At 39.6% G+C, this 26,186-nt stretch overlaps 1 protein-coding gene across 1 annotated transcript in view; it reads right to left on the reverse strand.

Moving 5' to 3' along the window:
• The window catches only part of ttn.1 (titin, tandem duplicate 1), a 211,255-nt gene that overhangs the window by 165,063 nt on the left and 20,006 nt on the right, over positions 1-26,186 (reverse strand). The window contains exons 20-37 of the mRNA XM_060928917.1: positions 25,833-26,114; positions 25,408-25,674; positions 25,038-25,310; positions 24,678-24,941; positions 24,311-24,571; positions 23,956-24,216; positions 23,603-23,866; positions 23,265-23,525; positions 22,914-23,174; positions 22,564-22,824; positions 22,327-22,468; positions 22,045-22,213; positions 21,337-21,568; positions 20,805-21,089; positions 20,544-20,669; positions 19,209-19,397; positions 11,397-15,146; positions 9,451-9,729 (exon numbers count right to left, since the gene is read on the reverse strand). Of these exons, the coding sequence (XP_060784900.1) occupies positions 9,451-9,729; positions 11,397-15,146; positions 19,209-19,397; positions 20,544-20,669; positions 20,805-21,089; positions 21,337-21,568; positions 22,045-22,213; positions 22,327-22,468; positions 22,564-22,824; positions 22,914-23,174; positions 23,265-23,525; positions 23,603-23,866; positions 23,956-24,216; positions 24,311-24,571; positions 24,678-24,941; positions 25,038-25,310; positions 25,408-25,674; positions 25,833-26,114 (7,827 nt within the window). The remainder of the gene's footprint in view (positions 1-9,450; positions 9,730-11,396; positions 15,147-19,208; positions 19,398-20,543; positions 20,670-20,804; positions 21,090-21,336; positions 21,569-22,044; positions 22,214-22,326; positions 22,469-22,563; positions 22,825-22,913; positions 23,175-23,264; positions 23,526-23,602; positions 23,867-23,955; positions 24,217-24,310; positions 24,572-24,677; positions 24,942-25,037; positions 25,311-25,407; positions 25,675-25,832; positions 26,115-26,186) is intronic.

The following is a 26,186-nucleotide window of genomic DNA, read 5'->3' on the forward strand; positions in this document are numbered from 1 at the left end:
GTTAGAAGCCTAGTAATATAGGAGATGAATAAAGCTTGAGAATTGGTTAGAATACTAGTTTCTAGTTAGTTCTAGTTAGGTGTTGAATGTGTAAGAGGCGTAAATCTGCGTGCTGTCCTTGTTCCATGCGACATTTTTTTACTTCCAGTGAACAAGCATTCAAGCGTCAGCTTTTGTCCCTTTTGGAGGGACTGGTGAGATAGACTCTTCACAAAACAGGTAGGTCCTGAGATGGACATCATCAAACCAGTCTCACATGACTGCCATAATGACAGATAAATTGTCTTCCTTGGGTAGTATTCCCAGTGTTATATTAGCACAATTGAACTCACACTGGTAGATGTACAAGTCATATATCAAAGATTGTTCAAAGACAGTTCCATAGGAATTGACATTTCACAAGAGTGACACTTCACAAGAGCGTCAGTTGGTTGATAAAATATGATGCAGTAGAAAATAGAAAGAATCCAAAGTTATACGAACCTGTCACTGTTGTCACATTGGCATGACAGATGTCCGTTCCGTAGGAATTTGAGACTTCACAAGAGTATTTTCCTGGAGTTTCTTTATTACACTCATGTAGGCACTCCAAGATACTTGAATTTTCTGTCACTGTTGTGTTATATCTGTACGAGGCATACAGCTGCTTTCCATCTTTGTACCACGTTACAAACAACTTTGGAGCTCCAGTGAAAATGCATTGAAGCCTCAGTTTACTGGTAATTGGGAATACTGTGTCATTCAACCTCTTCAGGAAGCATGGAGGTTCTAAGAAGGGCAGCAGATTCAATATTTTTGTCAAAACAGCAAGCACCAGATGTAAAGGTTTCACAGCATCCTTAGCCATCCTCAGCAACATGCTAGCATTAAAGAGCAAATCATTCCTCATTGCTTTCCACAAAGGAAATCCATGTCGAAGAGATATAATATACTTCAAACTTTTCAGAAATGCGTGCAGACCAAAAGACAAATGGAGAGAAGATGATCCAAGCATATCCACAAAAACAAGCACTAGAAAACCTTAAGACACATGCTCCCGGTCATGGTCAAACTGAGACCTTTCATCACACCACATCACAACTTGTAGTACAGCAGCACAGACAAGAGCATCATTCCAGGCATCATGCTGTCCTACACTGCAATATCAACTAGCTCTCGAAGGAAGTTACATGATTTAAGACTTTACAAAAGTAAGATACCAAAATTACTTTAAAAAATGTAGGCAAGCATCTTCTTGAGTCATGTACAATGTGCAAACCTGCAACTGTTTTCACTTGAGCATGGCAGATAGTATCAGTTCCATATGCATTTGACACGTCACAAGAGTATTTTCCAGAGGTTTCTTTATTGGAACTATGCAGGCACTCAAAGATGCATGAGTTTGGTGTGACTTTGGTATTGTATCTTTAAGAGGTGTAGAGTTGCCTGGTATCCTTGTGCCAAGTTACAAAAAGTTTTGGTGCTCCAATAAACGCACATTCAAGTTTTAATAGCTGCTTCATTGGTATATAAAGGTCTGTCAACTTATTCACAAAGAGACAGCTTCAGTGATGAATACCCAACTTCACATGGCCTGGACACAGTCACTGTGGAATCCGTGTAGGAGCCTTACTTGACCAAATAAAGATTTTCAAGACAGTCCATTCAAGCTGACTTGATCCAGTATTGATCGCCTAAGATTTTGGTGTAACAGTTATGCTTTAGGTGGCTGTTCCAGTATTTTTCTGAGCTGGTAAATGTAGACCATCTTCATAGCTTCGTGATATATCTCAGTTCAAGAATTTTATGAGGTGTCAGTGAGCAATAAATAATGCCTTTACTTATTTTTTTTTCTCCTTGGAGTCATTCCCTTATGTATTTTGCATGAATGTTTAGCAAAGACAATTGGCTTCCACTGTGTTATGCTTGAATCATGCCAGTAAAATTACTCATATACATCACATAAAATTGCACTCAGTTGGTTTCACCGTTTCTTGGGTCTTTATCTGAACATGAACTGATATTAGTTTCCTCCTTAGTTCCAAAATTTCTGGACAGCTTTATCCAAAATGAAACTTGGAATTGCACTGAAACCATGGCCTAATGGTTAGAGAAGCAGCTTTGGGACCAAAAGGTTGTCAGTTCAATTCCCTGGGCCCAAAGGAATGGTTGAAGTGCCCTTGAGCAAAGCACCTAACCCCCAACTGCTCCCCAGGTTGCCCTGGGTATGTTACATGTTGCTCTGGATAAGAGCATCTGCTAAATGCCATTAATGTAATGAATTGTTCTGCTTGTTGTTGCAGTCGCATGGTTCTAATCAGAAACACTTTGATATTGCAGGTTGATCACACCATTAAAGCTGCGTTGATCATGCAAAATCCTTAAACTGCGAGATGCTTGTTAGCAGATTATAGCTTGAAACTATGGCCTGCACTGGATGTTAGTTACAACATACTGGTTAGCATGAGGAAAACCAGCATAGGCTACTATTTCTCTGACATACTAACCTCTCAACCCAGCAACTGATTCTGAAGACATCTTTCCAACTGTATTTGACAAGCAATACTGGTATTCCTCAACATCTGATCTTTCAAACGAATGTAATTTCAAATGTTCAACTGAATCTTGAAAAACAAGTGCATGTTTTTTGTCCAAAGGAAGTGGTTTCATGTTATTAAACCAGTTAACTCCAAACGGGGCAGTACCAATAACCTCACACTGAAACACAGCAGTTGGTCCCCTTTCTACATCCAGCATTTGTAGGGAGGGAGGTTCTAGAAATCAAAATAAAAAAAATCTCATCGTGATAATGTGAAAAGCCTTATAGTCAGTGTATTAATCTTAGAGGACCATATTCAGAGTTGGTTATTTAAGTTCATGAAAGTTGGTGACTTGATTTCTGCAGCTGCTTAAATAATTTTTCTGCAAGCCTGATTCAGTTGACTTGCATGTAGTTCACACCTGTGGTTGCCAGATTTTTCAGTATCATCTAGATCACCACCATTAAACACAAGCACATGCTTTTACTGTATGCCTGAAAATATCAGGGATCGTAAATGCAAACTGTCAAGGAAGACTGGTTTCTTATTTTGCTCTCAAATAAATGATGCAACAAAGAAGCAATGCACAATTTAAATTTATAAAAAGGCATGGCATCTAGTAGGTGTCTAGTATTTGCCAACATATTATCTATGAATTGTCCTAGTTGTAATTATTACATTAATAGGGGAAGGATGTTAATTGGGACGAAAGTCCTGTTTCATTCTCCTCTCACAAATTGTATTATATGCCTATAAATTCCATCCATCTATCCATTATCTATAGCCGCTCATCCTGTACAGTGTTGCAGGTAAGCTGGAGCCTGTCCCAGCTGACTATGGGCAAGAGGTGGGGTACACCACGGACAAGTTACCAGGTCATCGCAGGGCTTGCCTATAAATATATATTTTTTTAATTAACTTTAAAAGAGGAAGCCATGGCCCAATGGTTAGAGAAGGGGGTTTGGGCCCAAAAGGTCACCAGTTCAATTCCCTGGACCAGCAGGAATAGCTGAAGTACCCTTGAGCAAGGTGCCTGACCTCCAACATTTAAGTGTGTCTGCTGAATGTAACTTCTCTCTCATATATATATATATTCCAATTTGTTTTCCTTTATTTTGTTTCTAGCCTTAACTTTACTTCTGTAACCACATGACAAATAAACTAAATTAAATTAGACAGATAGGGAGATAGACAGATTTACTTTCTTGACCCAAAGCTGAGATTTTTTTTTTTGAGAGATAGATTTAATCCCTGTAAATGTATTTTAATTTAACAATAATTATTTGAATTATTATTTAATTATTCTGTGGGGGGTGCTTCGGGAGTATGGGGTTCGGGGCTCTTTGCTAAGGGCTGTCCGGTCCCTGTACGAACGGAGCAGGAGTCTGGTTCGCATTGCCGGCAGTAAGTCAGACCTGTTCCCAGTGCATGTTGGACTCCGGCAGGGCTGCCCTTTGTCACCGGTTCTGTTCATAATTTTTATGGACAGAATTTCTAGGCGCAGCCAGGGGCCGGAAGGAATCCTGTTTGGGAACCACAGGATTTCATCTCTGCTTTTTGCAGATGATGTTGTCCTGTTGGCTTCTGCAAACCAGGACCTTCAGCATGCACTGGGGCGGTTTGCAGTTGAGTGTGAAGCGGCTGGGATGAGAATCAGCACCTCCAAGTCTGAGGCCATGGTTCTCGATCGGAAAAGGGTGGCTTGCCCTCTCCAGGTTGGTGGAGAAGTCCTGCCTCAAGTGGAGAAGTTTAAGTATCTCGGGATCTTGTTCACGAGTGAGGGAAGGATAGAGTGTGAGATTGACAGGCGGATCGGTGCAGCCTCTGCAGTGATGCGGTCGCTTTACCGGTCCGTCGTGGTGAAGAAGGAGCTGAGCCAAAAGGCAAAGCTCTCGATTTACCGGTCGATCTACGTTCCGACTCTCACCTATGGTCATGAGCTTTGGGTAATGACCAAAAGAAGAAGATCACGGATACAAGCGGACGAAATGAGTTTCCTTCGCAGGGTGGCTGGGCGCTCCCTTAGAGATAGGGTGAGAAGTACAGTCACTCGGGAGGAGCTCGGAGTAGAGCCGCTGCTCCTCCACATCGAGAGGAATCAGCTGAGGTGGCTCGGGCATCTCTTTCGGATGCCTCCTGGACGCCTCCCTGGGGAGGTGTTCCAGGCATGTCTCCCCGGGAGGAGGCCCCGGGGAAGACCCAGGACACGCTGGAGGGACTATGTCTCTCGGCTGGCCTGGGAACGCCTTGGTGTTCTTCCCGAGGAGCTGGCCGAGGTGTCTGGGGAAAGGGAAGTTTGGGCTTCCATGCTCAGACTGCTGCCTCTGCGACCCGGCCCCGGATAAGTGGAAGAAGACGAGATTATTTAATTATACTTCCTCTAATTATTTGGCAATTAAATAATTAGCACTTGATTCAGCACATCCTATTTCACATTTTATTCATTTATTTTTTTTATTCAGAAGCTTTTCTTTTTTTTCCAGTATAGTATAGCCACAATATACGTACTAAATCAAGTTCATGAACTTGTAATGTGTGCATGGGATGCAGACTGTTTATCATTCTTTCATTTTGCAAAATAATTGGCATTATTTAATTAAATTAACAATGATTTTTGTTAAATTGAAGCACTCTCCTATAGAAAACAGATCCAAAGTTTGAAGGATAAGCTGACCAAGCACTGTGGGCTTAAGTGCTGTTCATAATGGTTATCTAAAAAAAAATAGGTCCTTAAAATAGGAAGGTCTCAGATAAAGATGCTGATTAAGATATCAAAAGTGTGCATAACTGAGACACGCCTCTGTTTTAGGAAAACTCCACGCAGACAATCCAGCACAACTGTTGGAGTAGTGTTTAAGAATGTAATCATGTCTCTGGCTTACATACAGCTGTGCACAACTGCGGTATTAAATCCTCACTATGCACACAGAAGTCAACTCTGAATATGGCCCATAGTTGTCCTTAATTAGCTAATAACAACCACTGTCTTTTTGTAGCCTCAGTACTGCAACTCACAATAAATAAATAAATAAATAAAAATACTGCATTTTGTTTGTCCAGTGGCTGAAATGAACAAAGAACATTCCAAGATACCACACATCCCTTGTTTTTCTTCTATTTTCCCTTATTTTTGGCCATCATTTAGCATGAGCATTTTGAAGTCACTGCTTATTTGGTAAGCGTGTTGGCATCTATGCTCAAAACTCCTCAAATATTGGTGGGGATCAAAGTGAATTTGAATACTATAATGGCAGTCAGAATAAACTAAGATTATATGAAAGGAAGGATCTTTTAAAGCATGACTGAACACCTACCCTTATATAACTAATATCTATAAGTGTCAAGAAATCACAACATACACAGAGATACACCACCAGGCATATGCGTACATAAACAAAAATGCAGAATACACCGAATATGACAAGTATTTACCTTGTCACAAATGTGTATTTCTATTATTAGGCTTAATATAGACCTATGTTATCACATACAGTACTGTGCAAAAGTCTTTGGCACCCTTTTTTTCATATAAACTTTGTTATAGATTTCTATTTTATGATTTCTACATTATCGAGTCAGTAAAAAACATTTTAGAGTCCAAAAGTTCGTTTTTTTCCAGCATAAAATTAAATGTTACAGAAAAAAAAAAGTTTGTATCTGAGCAGCGTATTCCATAAGAGCGCACTTTTCAGATGAAAAAGAAAGCATAATGAAGGCTGCTGGGTTTTGGTGTAAAATGAAGAAGTGAGTGTGACAGTCAAAGTGTCCAGAAGAACTGTGGCTGGTTCTGTAAGATGCTCAGGAAAACCTACACATCATTTCCACATAAAACTGACCTCACTGGACCTCAGACTAGTGTTTTTTTTTTTTTAAAGCAAAGGGTCGTCTCACACCAAATACTGACTTTGTTTCATTTATTATGGCTCACTGATGACTGTTTATAGTATTTTTCTTTTAATGCTGAAACATTTTTCATTATTTTTAAGCCATTTTTGGTCTCCAGCATTTCTTTACATGTGCCTCAGACTTTTGCACCTTTGTACTTGCTAATTACTCTATTTACAGTATTTCACTTGATGTGCTCTGTTGTTTGAGTTTATAATCCCCATGAATACACATTTTCTTACATTCTCCTGGCCAACTGATTTTAATGTTGGTTATGATATCCACTACACACTGTGGGATATTCAGTTTTATTCTATCCACATTCACTGGATATGAGCAATCGCGCGCTCTGATTGTCTACTCTACTACTAGGATATCAGCTCATACAACCCCAATTCCAAAAAAGTTGGGACAAAGTGCAAATTGTAAATAAAAACGGAATGCAATAATTTACAAATCTCAAAAACTGATATTGTATTCACAATAGAACATAGACAACATATCAAATGTCGAAAGTGAGACATTTTGAAATGTCATGCCAAATATTGGCTCATTTGAAATTTCATGACAGCAACACATCTCAAAAAAGTTGGGACGGGGCAATAAGAGGCTGGAAAAGTTAAAGGTACAAAAAAGGAACAGCTGGAGGACCAAATTGCAACTCATTAGGTCAATTGGCAATAGGTCATTAACATGACTGGGTATAAAAAGAGCATCTTGGAGTGGCAGCGGCTCTCAGAAGTAAAGATGGGAAGAGGATCACCAATCCCCCTAATTCTGCACCGACAAATAGTGGAGCAATATCAGAAAGGAGTTCGACAGTGTAAAATTGCAAAGAGTTTGAACATATCATCATCTACAGTGCATAATATCATCAAAAGATTCAGAGAATCTGGAAGAATCTCTGTGCGTAAGGGTCAAGGCCGGAAAACCATACTGGGTGCCCGTGATCTTCGGGCCCTTAGACGGCACTGCATCACATACAGGCATGCTTCTGTATTGGAAATCACAAAATGGGCTCAGGAATATTTCCAGAGAACATTATCTGTGAACACAATTCACCGTGCCATCCGCTGTTGCCAGCTAAAACTCTATAGTTCAAAGAAGCAGCCGTATCTAAACATGATCCAGAAGCGCAGACGTCTTCTCTGGACCAAGGCTCATTTAAAATGGACTGTGGCAAAGTGGAAAACTGTTCTGTGGTCAGACGAATCAAAGTTTGAAGTTCTTTATGGAAATCAGGGACGCCGTGTCATTCAGACTAAAGAGGAGAAGGACGACCCAAGTTGCTATCGGCGCTCAGTTCAGAAGCCTGCATCTCTGATGGTATGGGGTTGCATTAGTGCGTGTGGCATGGGCAGCTTACACATCTGGAAAGACACCATCAATGCTGAAAGGTATATCCAGGTTCTAGAGCAACATATGCTCCCATCCAGACGACGTCTCTTTCAGGGAAGACCTTGCATTTTCCAACATGACAATGCCAAACCACATACTGCATCAATTACAGCATCATGGCTGCGTAGAAGAAGGGTCCGGGTACTGAACTGGCCAGCCTGCAGTCCAGATCTTTCACCCATAGAAAACATTTGGCGCATCATAAAACGGAAGATACGACAAAAAAGACCTAAGACAGTTGAGCAACTAGAATCCTACATTAGACAAGAATGGGTTAACATTCCTATCCCTAAACTTGAGCAACTTGTCTCCTCAGTCCCCAGACGTTTACAGACTGTTGTAAAGAGAAAAGGGGATGTCTCACAGTGGGAAACATGGCCTTGTCCCAACTTTTTTGAGATGTGTTGTTGTCATGAAATTTAAAATCACCTAATTTTTCTCTTGAAATGATACATTTTCTCAGTTTAAACATTTGATATGTCATCTATGTTCTATTCTGAATAAAATATGGAATTTTGAAACTTCCACATCATTGCATTCCGTTTTTATTTACAATTTGTACTTTGTCCCAACTTTTTTGGAATCGGGGTTGCATACCATGAGTAGAGAAAAACAAAATGGTGAAGCTTATTGCTGAACCAACCGAGGATGAAATAAAAACTCTACTCAAAAACAAAACCCCAAAAAATACAAAAAAGCAACAAAATATGGAATAAAAGTATTTGATCATAAGAACGTATCTTTTTTTTATTTTTTCAAAAATTATTATTATTGCATTTTTCCAAATTGCTCCTGTCATTTTGCCGGTTTGTTTACATTCTAAGCGGAAATGATTTTGTCAGACGTTTTGTATAAAGTTTTTATTTATCGAATTTGAAAAAAAATGCTCGGTTTCTCAAAATCTGGTGAATGTGGGCAGAATAAAAGTTATTCCACTCAATCTTGTCATACACGGCTTATAGCCACAATCAGCTCATGTACGACTCGATTTTATGGAATAACTGTTAAATACTAAATGTACCAGTCTTTATTAATATAGCTTTATCTACAAAAGTAACATTTATACTGCTAGAAAAGGTACCAAGGGTATTTATTATAAGGTGAAGGTCATGAATTTAAGTTCATTCCATTTGGATTCTGTTTGTATGTCTTCAGGACACTTAATGCATGTCCTGAAGACATACAAACCTTGCTTTTGTGCCACACAAAGTTCTTTAGTGAGAACACAAGTAAAGTAAATTCTTCCACAAGTGTTGCTTACAAAGACAGGTGAAAAGAGTGTGATAAAAAAATATGAAGAAAAGATATTTTCCTTCAAAGATTATAAACAAGACCCACCAACTTTTATATTGTGAGACAGGACAAATCTGGAGTCATCAGAAAAGTTATTGTCTCTAATGCCATCTATCACAGGTCTCTCACCCAATCTATCTCTTGTCAAACTGTCATCAGAATATAAATGCACTGATAATAACAACCAAACAGCCAGACTGCTGCTGAAGAAAATATGAAGTATAAGCTTTACTACACCCACACCTTGAAGAATTATTCACTTTAATACCAGTGTTCAGCACAACTGAGTCCCAATTCTTATCATTCGATTCACTGTGCAAGCAAATATTTAAATTATATAAACCAATTAACTTACCAGTGATGTTCAGGTTAGCAGAGCAGCTATCAGTGCCATGTTTGTTGGAAGCACAGCAAGTGTACACCCCACCGTCTTCCTTGGTTGAGTTCAGGAGCTCTAGACGTGATGTGGTATGGTGGCTGATGATCCTGTACTTCTCACTTTGTCTGAGTTCAGAGTTAGACTTCAACCATTTGAAGATGACGTTTGGAGCATCTTCTATTTCGCATTCGAAATTCGCAGCACTGCCAACTTTGGTTTCAAGGTCATGGATTTTTTTCTTGAATACTGGTGGCACTGAATTGTGTGAAATAAAGAAAATGAAGAATATAACTAAAATATCTGACACAATTTTTAGAGAGGTTGTATTCAGCTGGGTGAAGCATGGATGGGATGGGAAGAGCAGGAGACCTCAAGTGACTGTGAAAAAGAGATGCCATGCATATTAAAGAAGTGAAATGGAAAGAAATGTTGTGATGAAGCCATTTTTTCATGGGTAGTGGATGAAGTCATGAGTTGAAGAAGCATGGTTGATATGGCAAAAATACAATATAATTGTAATTTAATAATTTAAATTATTATACATACAGAACTCTCTTTCGATGGAATAAAAACGTGCTCTATTCCCTTTTAGGGGGTTTCATTCATTTGGTTTGATAGCATGCAATATTGTTAGCATATCGTTTATCCTACGTGTATTACGTCACTCTACCCAATGGAGAATGAGCGTTGAATATGGTGTACGATATTGCATGGTTGTCAAGACAATATGACGTCACACGTCGGAGCTGAGTGACTATCCAATGAGAGAGTTTTCTGTTGCGTATGCACAGAAGCATTTCTTTGTTCACTGGGAAAGAGAAAGATGCATTGAACACACGAAAGTCTCCCAAAACTTCATTAGATATTCTTCACGCATATTTACAAGCAGTGATGAACTGTTACTGTTAGAGCTGGGACTTGAGCTCAGCCAAAACTTCGCCAGACACCAAAAAAGCAACAGGGTAAAGGATTTTGTAAGGGATTAGCATCAGGCTGCCAGGTCGCTCCGTTGTGTGTAGCTGTCGATGTTGATTTTAAAAGTAACTCAGAAAATTCCACAGGGAAATGAATCCTTAAGTCTGAGTGAAAAATACTGTGGAAGAAGAGTCTGGAGACAGAAATCTTAGCTTCTCGGTTGTTAGCCTGTAGCTCTCGATAGCACTGGCTTGTCCACTTTATTATCATTCGCTAACACTACTGATGAACGCTTCACCGGCTGGAAGGTGACTTCACTGCTGTGCTGATGGTGCCGACTCGCGGTTAAACTCGCGTTGGTCTTCAAGAATGCTGATAAGAAGAGAGTGTGTATGTATAATAATAATAATAATAATAATAATAATAATAATAATATTATTGGCTCGTCTTCGACTCGTTCGAAATCATGCTAGTTGAATAGAATATATCTGATATACCACTCAACGCTAGCCAATATTATTTAAATGTTTTATGTTACTCAATACATATTGCAACATAGTGTATAAGGAAGATAAGGGAAAAACAAATTGTTTATGATTCATATTTAATTAGGATACTACAGTTTGTTAATAGGCTCTTTTTTTTTTTTTTTTTACAATATCCATCAGTGGTCGGTATTCTGGAAGTACTGGCTGAACAACACATTGCCATATTGTCCACTTTTGGTATCAACACAGGAACCATAACAGTCCATGACACAACAATCGTGAAAGTTATTTTATAAATTAAAAGAGTGAGAAATGATGATATGAAAATCCCCAAGGAAACAAAAATGAATAAAATGTGATGGAAAGTTGATGGTGGAATGTGAAATAAATTAAATGGGAATATGGGGGTGACATGGATGCCTATTATTTAATTAGAAATTATCAAAGTTTCCACACCTAAAATGAAAACAGTTAAGGATTAGATGACTCATTGTGACAAATACAACTCCATAATCAAACCTCTTGAAAGAATTGTGAGTCTCGATGATGTTGAGGCCTTGCCACCTTCACTCACAGCCTCACATGTGTATTCCCCTTCATGTTTTTCCTTTGTAACTTTGCTGATTACTAAGGTATACGTATCAAAGTGTTTAGAGCATTTGAACTCTTTGCCAGATTTGATCAATTTGCCGTTGAAAAACCAGCTAACTTGGTTCACGTTTTTGATATGGACAGTAAATGTAACCACAGAGTTCTCCACCATAGCAATATCTTCTAATGGCAATTCAAAAGCAATTCTCTTTGCCAAACTCTGTTCTGATGTTCTTTTCAATGTTTTGTCCTCTTTTATCAATTCTACCCTGTTCTGTTTCTCAATAAGGACATCTGTAGGCTTTTCTGCTGGAGATGGTGGCACTGGTATGCCAGTAGTGATACTTTCAAAATCTTCTTGAACTGACACAGATTTCATTTCTTGTGTTCCAGTCTGATTTGATTCCCGGATAAAAGATTTTGTTTCAACGGCCTTCTGAATCACTTGATGTTTTGACTCTTGGACTATAATTTGTTCCTGGTCAGCTATATACTGGAAAGATTCTTTGGCTTCAGTCTTCAAAGCAGCTGACTGACCCTTTGGTGATGCAAACACTTCCACATTTTCAGTTAACCGTACAGACTCTACCACTGGTGAGAGCATCTCTTTTGAAGTAGCTGTTCTAAACTGAGCCCGCTCAGGTCTAAGGACTGGCATTGTCTCAGGCTGTTCTGAAGTGAAGACCTGATGTTCCTGGTAAACTATAGAGTTTAAGACAGACTGAAGCTCACTCCTAAGATCAGCTATTTGAGGATATTCACCCTCAAAAGCAATTGTTATTTCCATTGGGGCAGATGTAGTTGTAATAAGATAAGAGAACATTGCGTACTTTGGTTCCTTATGGACCTTAACCTCCTTCACTTCAACAACTCTTAAACGACCTACAACATCTGCCAGGATTAATGGCTGATCACAGGCCACTGCACACTGTAATGCATTTTTTAATTGATGCTTGATGTCCAAGCTGTGTAGTTTTGGAGCAGGAATCACAAATGTGAGTTCCTTGGGAAGTGCTTTGCTTTCTTGAGACTCTGTCACCAGAAGAGGTTCAGAAGGCTCAGTCAGAATATTTATTGTTGTTGACTCTGATTTCTTAATATCCTGAGATATTTCACCCATCAGAGTTTGCTTCTCTTCAATTAGCATTGACCGCTTCACTGATTTACCCTCTTGAATATGAACAGCATAATCCTGCTCAGCAGCCTCAAGAGTGGCACAGCTTTCAGTCGATATGGCCTGTTCCTCAATATGCACAGACTGTGTTGACAGTTTAGGCTCGAAATCTACTTTGCAAGTCAACTTCTCCACTGCATTTACACTATCTGTGTGACCCTCCTCTATTGCGTATTTGTCTAACACTGATGCTGCATGCGTAATATTCCAGTGGTCCTCCTTTTGTACAAGTGCATGATGCTCTTTATCACAACTAGCAATTGGACGTTCCTTTGGTAGTTGCATAGGTTCGGAGACCACATGAAGAACACTCAAAGGTTTGGGTTCTTTTCTGTGTTCAGGTTTCAGCCCTTTCACAGAAACATCAAGATCTTTGGAGGAATCTGCTATCAACGTTAACTTCTCCTCAGTAGTAACTGCATGTTTACGGTGTTTTTCTTGTCTCTGTGATGCTTTTTGCTGATCCGGTTCTTCTATTGAAAGTAATCCTTCTTTGTATAAAGTATTCTCTGTCTGCATAGACTGAAGATACATCTTGGTCGGAGCCTCTTTCTGTGGTTTTAGACATTCTGTTATCTTCTCAGAAGAAAACTGTGATACATGCTCACAATGAACAGCTGTCTGCTCATCCACAGACATTGTTTGGATAAGAGTTGAGCTTTTCCTGCCATCAGCTTGCTCAGTTATTGGTTTCTCACAAATACATCTACCCGGAGATGGAAGAGTATCTTGATCACAGATTACCTGTAAATGAAGCACCTGATCCTCTTCTTTCTGTGAATGAACTGAATCAGGACTATCTAGACCTGGAATTGTTGTTGTTTTGTCAGCATGAAGTGTATGCTTTTCCTCAGCAATAAAGGCTGATTTTAATATTTGGTCTTTGGACAACTGTGCAACTTCTGCAACTGGTTTGTCCATCTCAAAATTATTTTCTTTTGAAAGAGTGTGCTTTACTTCACTTACAGAAGTATGTACTGGTTTGGGTTTTTCCTTTCCGATTAAAGATTCAGTAGACCCCAAGGACGGCAATGTAGAAGAATGAGCCTCTGTAACTTGAAGGTTCTCTGAAGATACTGCAGAATACAATAACTTAACCCCTTCTGCAACTCTGAACGATTTCTCCTCTTCAGGGAAAGGAATATTTTGGTATTCTTCATTTAAGATGGCCAGCTTTGTCTCAACCTGATGACTACTTACAGCATGTTTTGGTTCGGGAATGGCATGTATGCTTTCTCCTTCTTTGCAAGTTATAGGGTCAGTTTTCACAATTGTAAGAGGGGTTACACTCTGAGAAATGGCAGACATCACCTGTGAGGGCTGTTCCTCGGTGAGCTCATGATCTATAACCTCAGGACTTTCGATACGATCAGAGTGCTGTTCCACAAAGCCTTGGTTTTCCTGGATAGCAGAGGCCATTGCAGCCATGTGGAGCTGTTTCTGAGGTGCTGCCACAGCTTGATGTGACTCTGTTGAAGCAACAGCTACTCTTTCTTGCATTTCATGAGACTGAAGAACTGCAGCTTGGTGAGTTACCTGCTCTCTGTGCACAGTTGCAGATGAAACATCTAACTCACAAAGAGTATCTACTTGTTCACTTGATACTACCTGTCTGTCTTCAGTGCCAATGGTATAAATCATTTGGTGTCCTTCCTGCAAACTAGCTCTGGCACGTCCAGAAAGACTTACACTGTATAAACGGGATTCAGTGGCATGCTCAGACATGGACACTTTGTATGTTTTTTGCTTCTTTGAAGCAACTTGTTCTTGTCGTTGGGATGTTGATACAGTATCAAGGAAGACAATTAGTTCTGCATTGCAAAATGCTTCTCCCAGTGGGTTGGTTGCCCTACATGAATAGAAACCACCATCACTTTGCTGAATTTCCATTATCTTTATGCAGCCAGATCCATCAACGTTACTAATAACAATACAATATTTACTAGGTTGAATACGATGGCTGCCTCTGAACCACTGAACTTCAGGAAATGGAGAACCTGTAACTTTGTATTCAAAAACAGCCTGGCCTCCAACTGTGCATTGCACAGACTCAATTTCTTTTGTAAAATATGGAGGTTGGCCGATGACCTGCTCTACTTTTTTGACATCTTTCAGTTTAACATGAAGATAAGATGCACATGTTGATTTGCCAAACCTGTTGCTTGCAGTACAAGTATACTCTCCCTCGAATTCCTTTTTAACATTGCTTATAACCAGAGTATATTCTTCATTCTCTTGCACAAATGTATAAATAGATGAAGTGGTTATGACTTGGCCATTGTGGTACCACTGAACAACAGGTTTTGGAACTCCAGCTACAGTTGCAGTAAATTTAGCTGTGTTTCCCACGGTTACAATTGCTGGGGAGAGTTTGGTTACAAAAACTGGCTTTTCCATTTTTTTCTCGAATGTTTCTGAATAGAATTTAGATTCTGGCACAAGTTCAAAGGTTTTGTTTGTGGTGTAAGAGTCCTCTTCAGTACACACAGCCATGCGAGAAAAATCTGTGCACAAAAGGTACATTTTATATAATTACAATATTTACTGAAGAAACCAGTTTAAAGGTTCTGAGTGCAAAGTTGAATTCTGGGTAAAATGTTCTATTTCTGTTGCTGTTGAAGTTTCGAGATGTTTTTCTGCTGCACACACTGTGTATCCTGTGTGTAAATGTTTTGACGAAATAAAAGGCATCCCGTATTTTACAATTAAGGAGATCGCTGAAGCAAGCGAGCAACGATATCACGTGACCACCGTGGGGCGTGTCTGACCTACTTTTAACCAAAAACAAGTCAGCGTGGGCGAACATGGCGGACTCGGCTCTCCCTCCAGTGGAAAAGGAAAGGAAAGCCTGCCGAGTGAGTGCAACTGCAAGAGACGACGTGTCATTTTTCTGGACAGATAACTAAATCATTCTAGCTAGCGCTTAGCTATCTTAGCCTTAGAATGCATGAGCTTGATTCCACGGTAGCGAGTCTGGAGTTATACACCTAATGTTTTGATCTTACAGAGAAAGAAACGAGAACACAAAAGCAGAAACAGAGAAAAGATAGAAATATTTGTCTTTTGTTTCACGGATCTATTCGTGAATGTCAACCACAAATTACATCCCTGCGACTCAAAACTTGATGCAGGCTCACAATATTTTCCACGCGTCACCATCTTAGTGTGACGTAGTTCCATTGTTATGCTAATTAGTTAAAACTCCTCCCTCGTGTTCAGCTGTTTCCTGTTTCCGTATTACCGTACTGTTTACCTCAAGAGGGAGGAAAACAGTCCCAAAATGGAGAAAAGTGATCCTCAGGGCATCAAAATGATCACATCTCGTCCGCATGATATTGTTCTTGCAAGACATAGGAAAATGCCACGGACAATAAAACAATTTTGCAAATTTCAGATTACTTTGCAGTCAGTACCTTTAAGTTATAGGTAATTGAGAGATTTTAAATTTGTAAACTAGATGTGCTTTGGGTATACATATAGACAATCAAAGATCATTTGTGCAAGGACATTTACTGTATATACCTTCTATATATAGTAGACATTTTACTAGTATTGTCATTAATATGAAGAAGAAGAACAAGAAGAAGAAGGATATTTGATAGCTTAGTTTACCTTTGACTTCTTCCACATACACGGGTTCCTCCAACCTTGGCACTGTAAAATAAAAGAAAAAAAAATACATAAATGCAAAAGGCTAGAAAGTATAGTGCTGTCATTCCAGGGTAAAAATGGCAGTGCATTAAACTGTATATACATTTTCAATTCAAAATACAATATAATTAACCACATCTCCCTTGAAGAACAACCTTGAAGGATGTCCAGCACAGTCATTTCTCTACAGAGTCTTTTTTGCTGCATTGTTTTAAGAGATATCTCATTTAACCTACATGGAATAAGAGTAAGAATAGAATTTTCTACAGAAGTGTAGCCAGAAAGAATTATAAGAAGCAAAGCATGCAAATGCCAACCTGTCTTCACCCTGAGTTGGGTGCTGCACTTATTATCTCCTGCAGCACTGACAATTTTGCATGTATAAGTGCCTCCTTGCTTGGGACCAATATTCATTACATTTAAGCAGCACAAGGGTCCATCGTGCTTCGGTGAGTATGACCGTGAGTCTTCAACCATCAACTGGTTGATCACATATGGAGAGGGGAGTCCTTTGATTAAATAATAAAGAGAGACATTGTCTTGCTGCTTTGTGGTGATTTCTGGGGGTAGTTTCACGAGAAACTCTGGCTGAATCGATGCATACATAACATGATCCACCAGGGGTACCACATCAGGGTAGTAATGCTGGTTTATCTGCCAGCTTGCTTTCAGGGAGGAGGTATTTAGAGGCCCAATATTCTGGATGTACTCCTGTTTTTCTTTGCCAGATGTCTTTGTACTGGACTCATGTTCGCTTTTAGAAGATTTACTGACAGAGTCAGAAGGGATGCAGGTTTCTGCTTTGGGGTTCGCCTCTTTAGCTGGGTGAGAATAAAGTTATGGAAATTTATTAGGGATTATTTATTCAGTACAAGGAAATTTTAGAATTGATTAAAAAAATGTTAGTTTGGTGACAGAATATTGTTAGGCCAAGCTTGTCAGAGATTAGACTATTCACAAGATTATACGAGAAATTACAGACAGTGATAATGCAGGTTTAAATTATACACCAGTGTTAAGCAGAATAGGATGCAATGGACATCAAAGGTAAAACAAAACCTGTAAGCACCTTCTACTGTGAGCCGTGCAGATGTTCGATTCTCGCCATTTTCGTTTTTAACAGAACAGCCGTAACTTCCCTCGTCTGCATGTTGCACATTGAGTATAATAAGAGACAAGACCCCTCCGTGATCCATACATTGTACTCTCTCTGTATTTGTGAGCGTCCTTCCATTATGGTCCCATACAATTTCAGTAAGAGGCTCCCCAGCGAAAGAGCAGTTGAACTGAGCCATGTCACCAAGGCTAACTATGAGATCATTCATTTTCAAAGTCAAAGCAGGTTCGCTGGAATACTCTTCCACTGATGACGACATGTGTTGTTGGACTTTGAAGCTTTTCATCGAGGTTGTGCATGTTTCCACAGTGGACACCATTTCAAATGTGGAAGAAGAACGAGTCTCAGTCAAGGTGTGAGAAGTGATCCCCTCCAAAAGAGATACTTCACTGCTTGACGCACTTTGTCTACTTATGGTTTTCACATTGTGATCTGAGCAATAGAAAATAAGATTAAACAATTACATCAGGCTTAAACGTTTGTATTCTTGATTCTGAAGAGGTAATTAGAACAGGGTGAGGTTGGTGGAGGCGAAAAGGTGACGTGTTGCAGTGTGTCTACTTAGGTTTGTTGGGGGTTTTTTTTTGGTCATCTGGAGGGCCAAGTCCAGCACAGTATGGTGACTTTCCTGCCCACCAATTAAAGTAATTATTTAACCACCAGGCTTGAGTAAGAGCAGGTAAATTACTTCAGGCTACATTCCCATTACAGGTTTAAAGTGGCACTAATCTGATGCTTTGCCTAAATGAGAAAGATCTGAGCTGTTAAAATCAGATTTGAGCCACCAGATAGGATGCATATCTGATATTTGGCCATGCAATTGCATTGCAGCAGAAGTAAGAGCAAAAACTGTTGCTGGTCAGTTTTGTTTTGTTTTTTTTGTGACTGGTAGTCACTGACACTAAGCAATTACTGTGAGACACACATCTACCGTACTGCAACACTCACAACTGATGAATGAAATAAAGAATGTGGTTGTATCCAAGACTAGCCAGGTCTCTTTGTTCTCTAGTTGAAGATGTTGATAAAGCAGTGCATTTATGGTAGTAAGAGTTATAAGATTTGGCATAAGACAGTCCCTGGGCGTCAGCAAGACATTCAGTGTGGGATGATAAAAGTGCCGTGTGACATTACAATGAGCCTGTACAATTTCTGTGATACAAACGTGTCTTCTAGAGTGCACAGCAAACTTCACTGCACATGCGCATACCACCAGTCAGCATCCAGTGTTTAAAAAAAAAAAAAAAGAATAGAAGAGCAGGTGTGACTGTAGTCAGCAGATGCATGGTGAAATATCTGCTCAGTATTTGTGGAAACAAGTCAATCCAGGCCAAACTGTAAGGACCCTTCTGAAACCATGGAGTGAAATGGTAGCGCAGGGCCCACAAACATACTTGGTTGGTTACAAGGCCAAAGGAAGAAGCTTTACAGCGAAGATCAATGAGGCAAAAGATGTCGTGACCATGGTTGCTCAACATGCCTCTTCTATGAATGTTATTGCGTTTGAAAATTTGCACATGCGGGTACTTTCATAGGAGAGATCTCATCACACTGATGACACAAACGCAAAAGTGAACCATCAAAGCATAAAGAGAGGATCTGAGCAAAAAGCAATAAAGCTTGTAATGCGAATGCAGTCAAACTGTGTTGTACCCCAGTCCTCCAGATTTGGGCTGGCAAATGTGCAAGAGTTTTGTTCAAACAACCTGATCATCTGATGAAGCATGCAACACGCTTAATGTACATTATATGTTTTTGCATGTAATTTTTTATTTTATTTTATTTTTTGCACACTGACCATTGACTCTTAAACCTGCTGAAGAAGAGACCATCCCTGAGGAATTGCGAACAACACAGGAGTATGGCCCCTCATTCTCAGCATAGACTCTGACAATCTCCAGCTGGCAGCTTTCATCGTACTGGGACATTCTGAGGTTGTCTGATGGCTTAATCTCCTTATCTTTGCAGTACCAAGTAACGTTCAGATCTAGAGAAAAAGACAGAGAAAATTTGAAACTGATTAGCAATCATCCATCCATCTATTATCTGTAGCCGCTTATCCTGTGCAGGGTCGCAGGCAAGCTGGAGCCTATCCCAGCTGACTATGGGCGAGAGGCGGGGTACACCCGGGACAAGTCACCAGGTCATCGCAATGATTAGCAATCAATTAATGCTCTTTGTCAAGTAGAGGTTTGGGAGTAAGAATAAAAATAAGCATTAACAAATTTGGTTTTAACAAAGATAATGAATATGTTAATTTATTCTATCCACATTCACTGCATATGAGCAATCGTGCACTCTGATTGGCTACTGTACTACTAGGCTATCAGCTCATATCCTGTGAGTAGAGAAAAACAAAATGGCGGAGCGTATTGTTGAACCAACTGAGGATGAAATAAAAACTCTACTCGAAAACAAAAACCCCAAAAAGACTAAAAAAGCGACAAAATATGGAATGAAAGTATTTGATAGGAAGAATGTATCTTTTTTATTTTTCAAGAATTATTATTATTATTACATTTTTCACAAATTGCGACTGTCATTTTGCCAGTTTGTTTACATTCTAAGTGGAAATTATTTTGTCGGACGTTTTGTATAAAGGTTTTATTCATCAAATTTGCAAAAAAAATAAAAATGCTGTTTCTCAAAACCCAGTGAATGTGGAGAGAATAAAACAGTTATTCCACTCAATCTTGTTGTACATGGCTTATAGACAACTCAGTGCTACGCACCTTGTCAGCTATCGCTCATGTACAACTCGATTTCATGGAATAACTGTTAAATGTAACATGAATATGTTTGTTTTTTACAAAGATAATGAATAGTAATACAGTATATGAATATACAACAAGGGATGGAATGTTGTATTCATTAATTTATGTGTTAAATTAGAAAGAAAATGTTAGCTTTGTGGCTAAGGCATTGGGTTGCTGAGCTTTTGCTGCCACTGTTGCACCCTGTTAACCCTCACTGACTGTTCTCAACAATAAAAGACTGGGCATATTGTCCAGAACATGACATTTCTAATCTAATACTTGGAGTCTATTAAAATGTCAGTACATGTTCAGTACTTCTTGCCTATAGTGTAGCTTGATAATGACTCGGTCATTACTGTTTCAGACAAATGCCTTACCCTGTCCAGAGACATGGCACTGGAATCTGGCAGACTCTCCCTCTTCAACAGATACATCATGTAGAGGAGATAGTATCACAGGTGGAGACAGTGGAACTCCAACATCTGGAGAAACCACTTCGGAAACTGATTACAGAGAAATACAGATGTTAGCAAACTTGTATAGCTTTGAGCCAAACCAATCTTTTTTTCTTTTTTTTTTTCAATTGACCTTTTATTGAAGCTTTTTCAGATACATTTCCTCAATCATACATACTGTACCTTCTACATTGAGTACAGCTGAGCTGGTGGCCTGACCAAAATCATTTCTGGCTTCAAAAGTGTACTGAGCTGCATCCTCTGGGAAAACTTCAATGAGCAGCAAAGTGTGTTCGTTTCCTTCTCTCTGGAACTTACACTTGAATCCAGCAGATAATGCCTGAGAGTTCTTATACCAGGAGACCTGGGGCTGAGGGATGCCAGTCACTTCCACAGAGAAGCGTGCAGGTTTACCAGCCTCAACAGACAAAGGCTCCATATGCCTGATGATCTGAGGAGGCTCAGGAACTGAATTGTATTTAAAAGGTAATTAAGACAAATAGGAAGAGATATGACACCTAAACACAACTCACTATGAGTATTTATAATAATGGGAAGTCTTTCAGCTAAACAGATGTGCAGCAAACAACTGACACAAACTGGCAAGCATATGATATGGACGTAAAGAACTTTAGTAATTACTTCATAAGAGATTTAATAAGTATTACTTGCAAAACAAAAGCAAAACTTGGAGATACTATGCATGAACACTCACTGTTGACATGCAGGTTCAATGTGCTCCTGTTCTTCCCAGCAATAAAAGTGTATTCCCCAGCATCACTCTGGTGAGTTTCAGCAATTGTCAAGCGATGCACCTTTCTGATAACCACATAGTTGAAACGCTTCTCTTGAGAGAATTGGATCTCGACACCATTTCTCAGCCAGCGACCTTCAATTTCATCCTCACTGACTTCAAACTCAAAAGTGGCTCTTTGCTTCTCAACCACCTAGATTGCGAAGAAAAGGTTATAAAAATGGACAGGCAAGTTTTAATATATTGGCTATTACATCATCTTCTTCTCCTCCCTTGTTCAGCACTATTACCAGGTCGGGGTCCATGTGGATCCTATTGATCCACATGTCATATTAACTGGAGCATAGTTTTACACCGGATGCCCTTCCTGCCGCAACCCTCCCATTTCCAGGCTTGGGAAACAACCATTCACACCTATGGACAATTTAGAGGAGCCAGTTATCCTAACCTGCATGTCTTTGGACTGTGGGGGAAACCGGAGCACCTGGAGGAAACCCACACAGACACGGGGAGAACATGCAAACTCCACACAGAAAGGCCCTCATCGGCCGCTGGGCTCAAACCCAGAACCCTCTTGCTGTGAGGTGACAGCGCGAACCACTACACCACCATGTCATCCATATTGGCTATTGTATCAGGTGTAAATAATAACAATAATGTGAGACTTACCCTTATTTCTTTCTCAGCAGGCTCCGAAATGTGAACATCTTTGCCCTCGACTGTGAGGTGAGCCTTGGACATGCTTGACCCAGCAACCACAGAGTATTCACCAGCATCAGACATGCGAATGCTCTGGATCATCAAGCGCTGAAGGTATTTATCTGTAGTAGCTTTAAACCTAAGTAATTTTAAATTGTAGCATTGTAAGGAAAATGTATATATAACTGTATGATATGTTACCTAATGCTTATATGGTATTATGGAAAATAAAATGCATTTCAGTACAAATACCTGTCAGATAATTCAAGTTCCTCCCCATCTTTTATCCATGTGACTTGAACATTGGGCTCAGAGAGCTCACATTCAAAGATGGCCTTTTTCTTCTCAGTCACCTTGATATCTTTGATGTGTTTTGTAAACTCAATGACACGAGCTAAGAAGAAAGAAGAAGAAAACGTGCATCATCATGATCAAACTAAAAGGTCTATAACCATAATTGGCTATACCAATTAGAATTTAAGAGCTCACCCTCAACAAACAGCTTTGCTGATGTTTGAGCAGATCCTGCCACAAACTTGTACTCTGCACTATCCCCAAAGTGCACGTTGCGGATGGTGAGAGAGTGAGTGAGCTTTTTGGAACGAGTTTGGCATCTGTCAGTGGATTTAATCTCTACACCGTTCTTCAGCCATTTGTGGGTAACACCCTCATAATTAACAGTCACTTCAAATGTAATGGTGTCCTTCTCTTGAGCGTTGAGGTCTTTGAGCATGGAGGTGATCTGAATGGCTGAAATATTAAAAAAGGGTGCATGTACTTTGTTATATTTGCATTATAAAGCAACAAACAAGCATACAGAAAACTGTAAACTGACTTACGGTTAACAGTCAGGGTGGCTGAGACACTGTCATTTCCACAGACAAATGTATACTCTCCAGCATCACCTCTGCTGGTGTTCATGATCTTTAGTTGGTGCAGCTTGCCCTGCACCACACTTCCAAACTTCTCACTCACTTCAATCTCAACTCCATTTTTCAGCCACATGGACGGGACATTAAAATGTGAAACTTCACATTCAAATGTGGCCACCTGGGTCTCAGGAATCTCAATATTCTTCAAGGGCTTTGTGACCCTCAACACTAAATAAATGAGAAAAATGGGCATTATTATGCATCTTCTATACTAATATCTGTGGATGTGTACTTGACAGAATGTAAAAGTTTACGTACATTCAACATGTAGGTGTGCACTGCACTGCAAATGTCCAATGACAGCAATGTATTCTCCTGTCATGCTTTCTTCCACACTCTGAATAACCAGCTTGTGGGCTTTTCTTTCTGAAAGTATCTTAATATTAGAGCTTGGCTTGAGTTCTTGGTTCTTGAGCATCCATGTAACTGGAATGTCATCATGTGATAGGCTCAGCTCAAATGAAGCAGTGCCACCCACCAATGATGTGACATCCTTTGGCTTCTTCACAACTTTGATAGCTACAAAAGAGATAAAATATTAAAAGGAGCAGTCCATGGACACATTTGTATGAAAGCATCAATGGACAAATACTTACTCTCAACATTGAGTCTTGCATTGGCAGTGAGTTTTCCAAGTTTGAATCCATAAACAGATTCATCCTGGGCGTTACAATTTTTAATCTTCAGGGTGTGAATCATGCCGTCTATTGTGATTTCATATTTATCACTGGGAAGGATTTCTACTCCGTTCTTGATCCACTGGGCCCCTTTCACGTCCAAATGAGTGAGTTCAATACTGAACACGGCCTCTTGTGTCTCAATGACAGTTTGGTTCTTCATGGTCTTTCTGATCTTAACAGCTATAAAATGGCATTTAATTATTATTAACCAGAAGACAAACACAAATTAATTAAACCAGAATAAAGTATATAGTAACATTTGAATGTACCTTCAACCTTCAGGTTGGCAGATGTCTTAGAGTTTGCAACCTGGTATGTGTACTCGCCAATATCCTGTGGTCTGGTCATGTCAATGACAAGGGTTCTTACAGTCCCATCCTGTTCACTCCTGACATTGTCACTGAAGTTAACAGGATGTCCATCCTTAAGCCACTTTCCCTCAGCAGATGCGCTTGCAACTTTGCACTCTAACACCGCTGACTGGGACTCTGCTACTGTCAAATCACAAAGTGGTCTGCTTATGGCACCACCTGGAGGAAAAAAAAACAATAAATCATATGATCTTTTAATGTAAAGAGTTGCAACATGGATGTAGATGTCAAATGGCCTTTAATATTTGTATACCTGAAACAATAAGCTTTGCACTAGATGTCTTCTCGCCAGCAGCAAAGACATACTCTCCCTCCTCATCCTTCATGGCATTAAGGACGGTGAGGCTATAACAGGTGCCTTTGCTCTCAATTTTGTACTTTGGACCAGCCTTTAGAGGTTGACTCTTAAATGTCCAGAGAGCATCAATTCCTGGATGAGATACTTCAACCTCAAATGTGACATTCTGAGTCTCTGTACAAACACAGTCTTCCATGTGCTTTACAATGCTGATTTCTGAAAGCCACAATAATATAATGAGTTTATTATTGATTTTATAATTATTCTTTAATAGATGACATCACATTATTATTATTATTATTAAAATCTATGCAGAACTTACTTTGAACCGTCAGTTTACATGTTGAATCAACACGCCCAACAACCATCGTATACTGTCCTTCATCAGAAGCATAGGTCCTGTTCAACACGAGACGTTGTTTAGAACCCTTTGCGACCATTTGCACTCTGTCGCTGGGTATCACCAGTTTGTCATGATGGTACCATTTCACTGAGCTCACATCAGCTGCAGTAATCTTGGCCTCAAAAACAGACTTTGTACCCTCTACTGAAGAAATGTCCTTTAATGGTGTCAAAAAGTCAATAGCTGTAAAGAAATAAAAATTATATTTATCCAATCAAATATCCCTGTATTAGACAAAACAATTATGTATCACCACCAGGCACTGCTTGTGCAATTTACCTTGAACAAGAAGCTTTCCAGTTGTGGAGATATCTTGGGTGGGGACAACAAAGGAGTAGATTCCAGTATCATCTTTATTCGCATCTTCAATTAAAAGCTTATAGTTCAGTTTGTCAATTACAATATGGATTCTATCTGTGGCCGAGATGGCTTGACCATTCTTCATCCAAGTTCCCTCCACATTTTCTTGAGAGAATCGAACCTCCAGCTGGGCGATATCCCCCTCACATATTGTCAAGTCAGACAGACCTTGCATCAGTGTAACTGGACGCACTAGCATGAACAGAAAATTGATTGTTATGAAAAATACAGAGGCAGAAAACCTTTTTTTTCTGAGAAATACAGTTGAACCCCTTTCAAGAATACTCACATTTCATCTTTAGGGAAGCACTTGTCTTCAGGTCACCCACTATGAAAGTGTATTTGCCTTGGTCCTCTTTTTTTACATCTTTAACAGATAGGCTGTGGCGACCACGACGGGAGGACACAACATATTTAAGGCTAGGAGTTATCTCTTCATTCTCAAAGTACCAAGTGCCTTCAACATCTTCGCGGGACACTTCGCACTCAAACTCCCCAGCATATGACTCTGGTACTTCTGTATTCTCAAGGTTCGTCACAATTTCAAGTGGTGCCCCTATATGACAATTCAAATAAATCACCATTACAGAGAATATGCAACACTACCAATTTAATGGCACAAAATATTGGAAATGTAGAAAATCGGGTTTACTATGCTTTAAATGCCATCACATATACAACTTTAGATAGTTAATTCCTGCTTAACACCATTACCTTCAACATAAAGTCTTGCAGTAGTTCTTATGTGGTCGTCATCGGTGATTACGCAGCTGTATTCTGCTTCATCACTCATGTTGATGATGAGTACAGACATGAAATGCACCTTTCTGTCAGAGTGCATCCTGTACTTGTCTCCAGAGAAAATCTCTGCATTGTTCTTCAGCCATTTAACCTTGACAAAAGGCTCATTGGTCTCACATTCAAAGGTCACCAGGGTGTCCTTTTCTTTGGCGTTTTGATCTTCTAGCATTTGAGTAAATGATACAACTTGTTTTGCTAAAACAAAAAGAAAAAGAGGCAATCATGTAGGGGATAGAACATAGAAAGAAAAAATAACAGGGGAAATAT

Source organism: Neoarius graeffei, chromosome 9 (assembly GCF_027579695.1).
Source record: "Neoarius graeffei isolate fNeoGra1 chromosome 9, fNeoGra1.pri, whole genome shotgun sequence".
In the NCBI taxonomy this organism is placed as follows: Eukaryota; Metazoa; Chordata; class Actinopteri; order Siluriformes; family Ariidae; genus Neoarius; species Neoarius graeffei.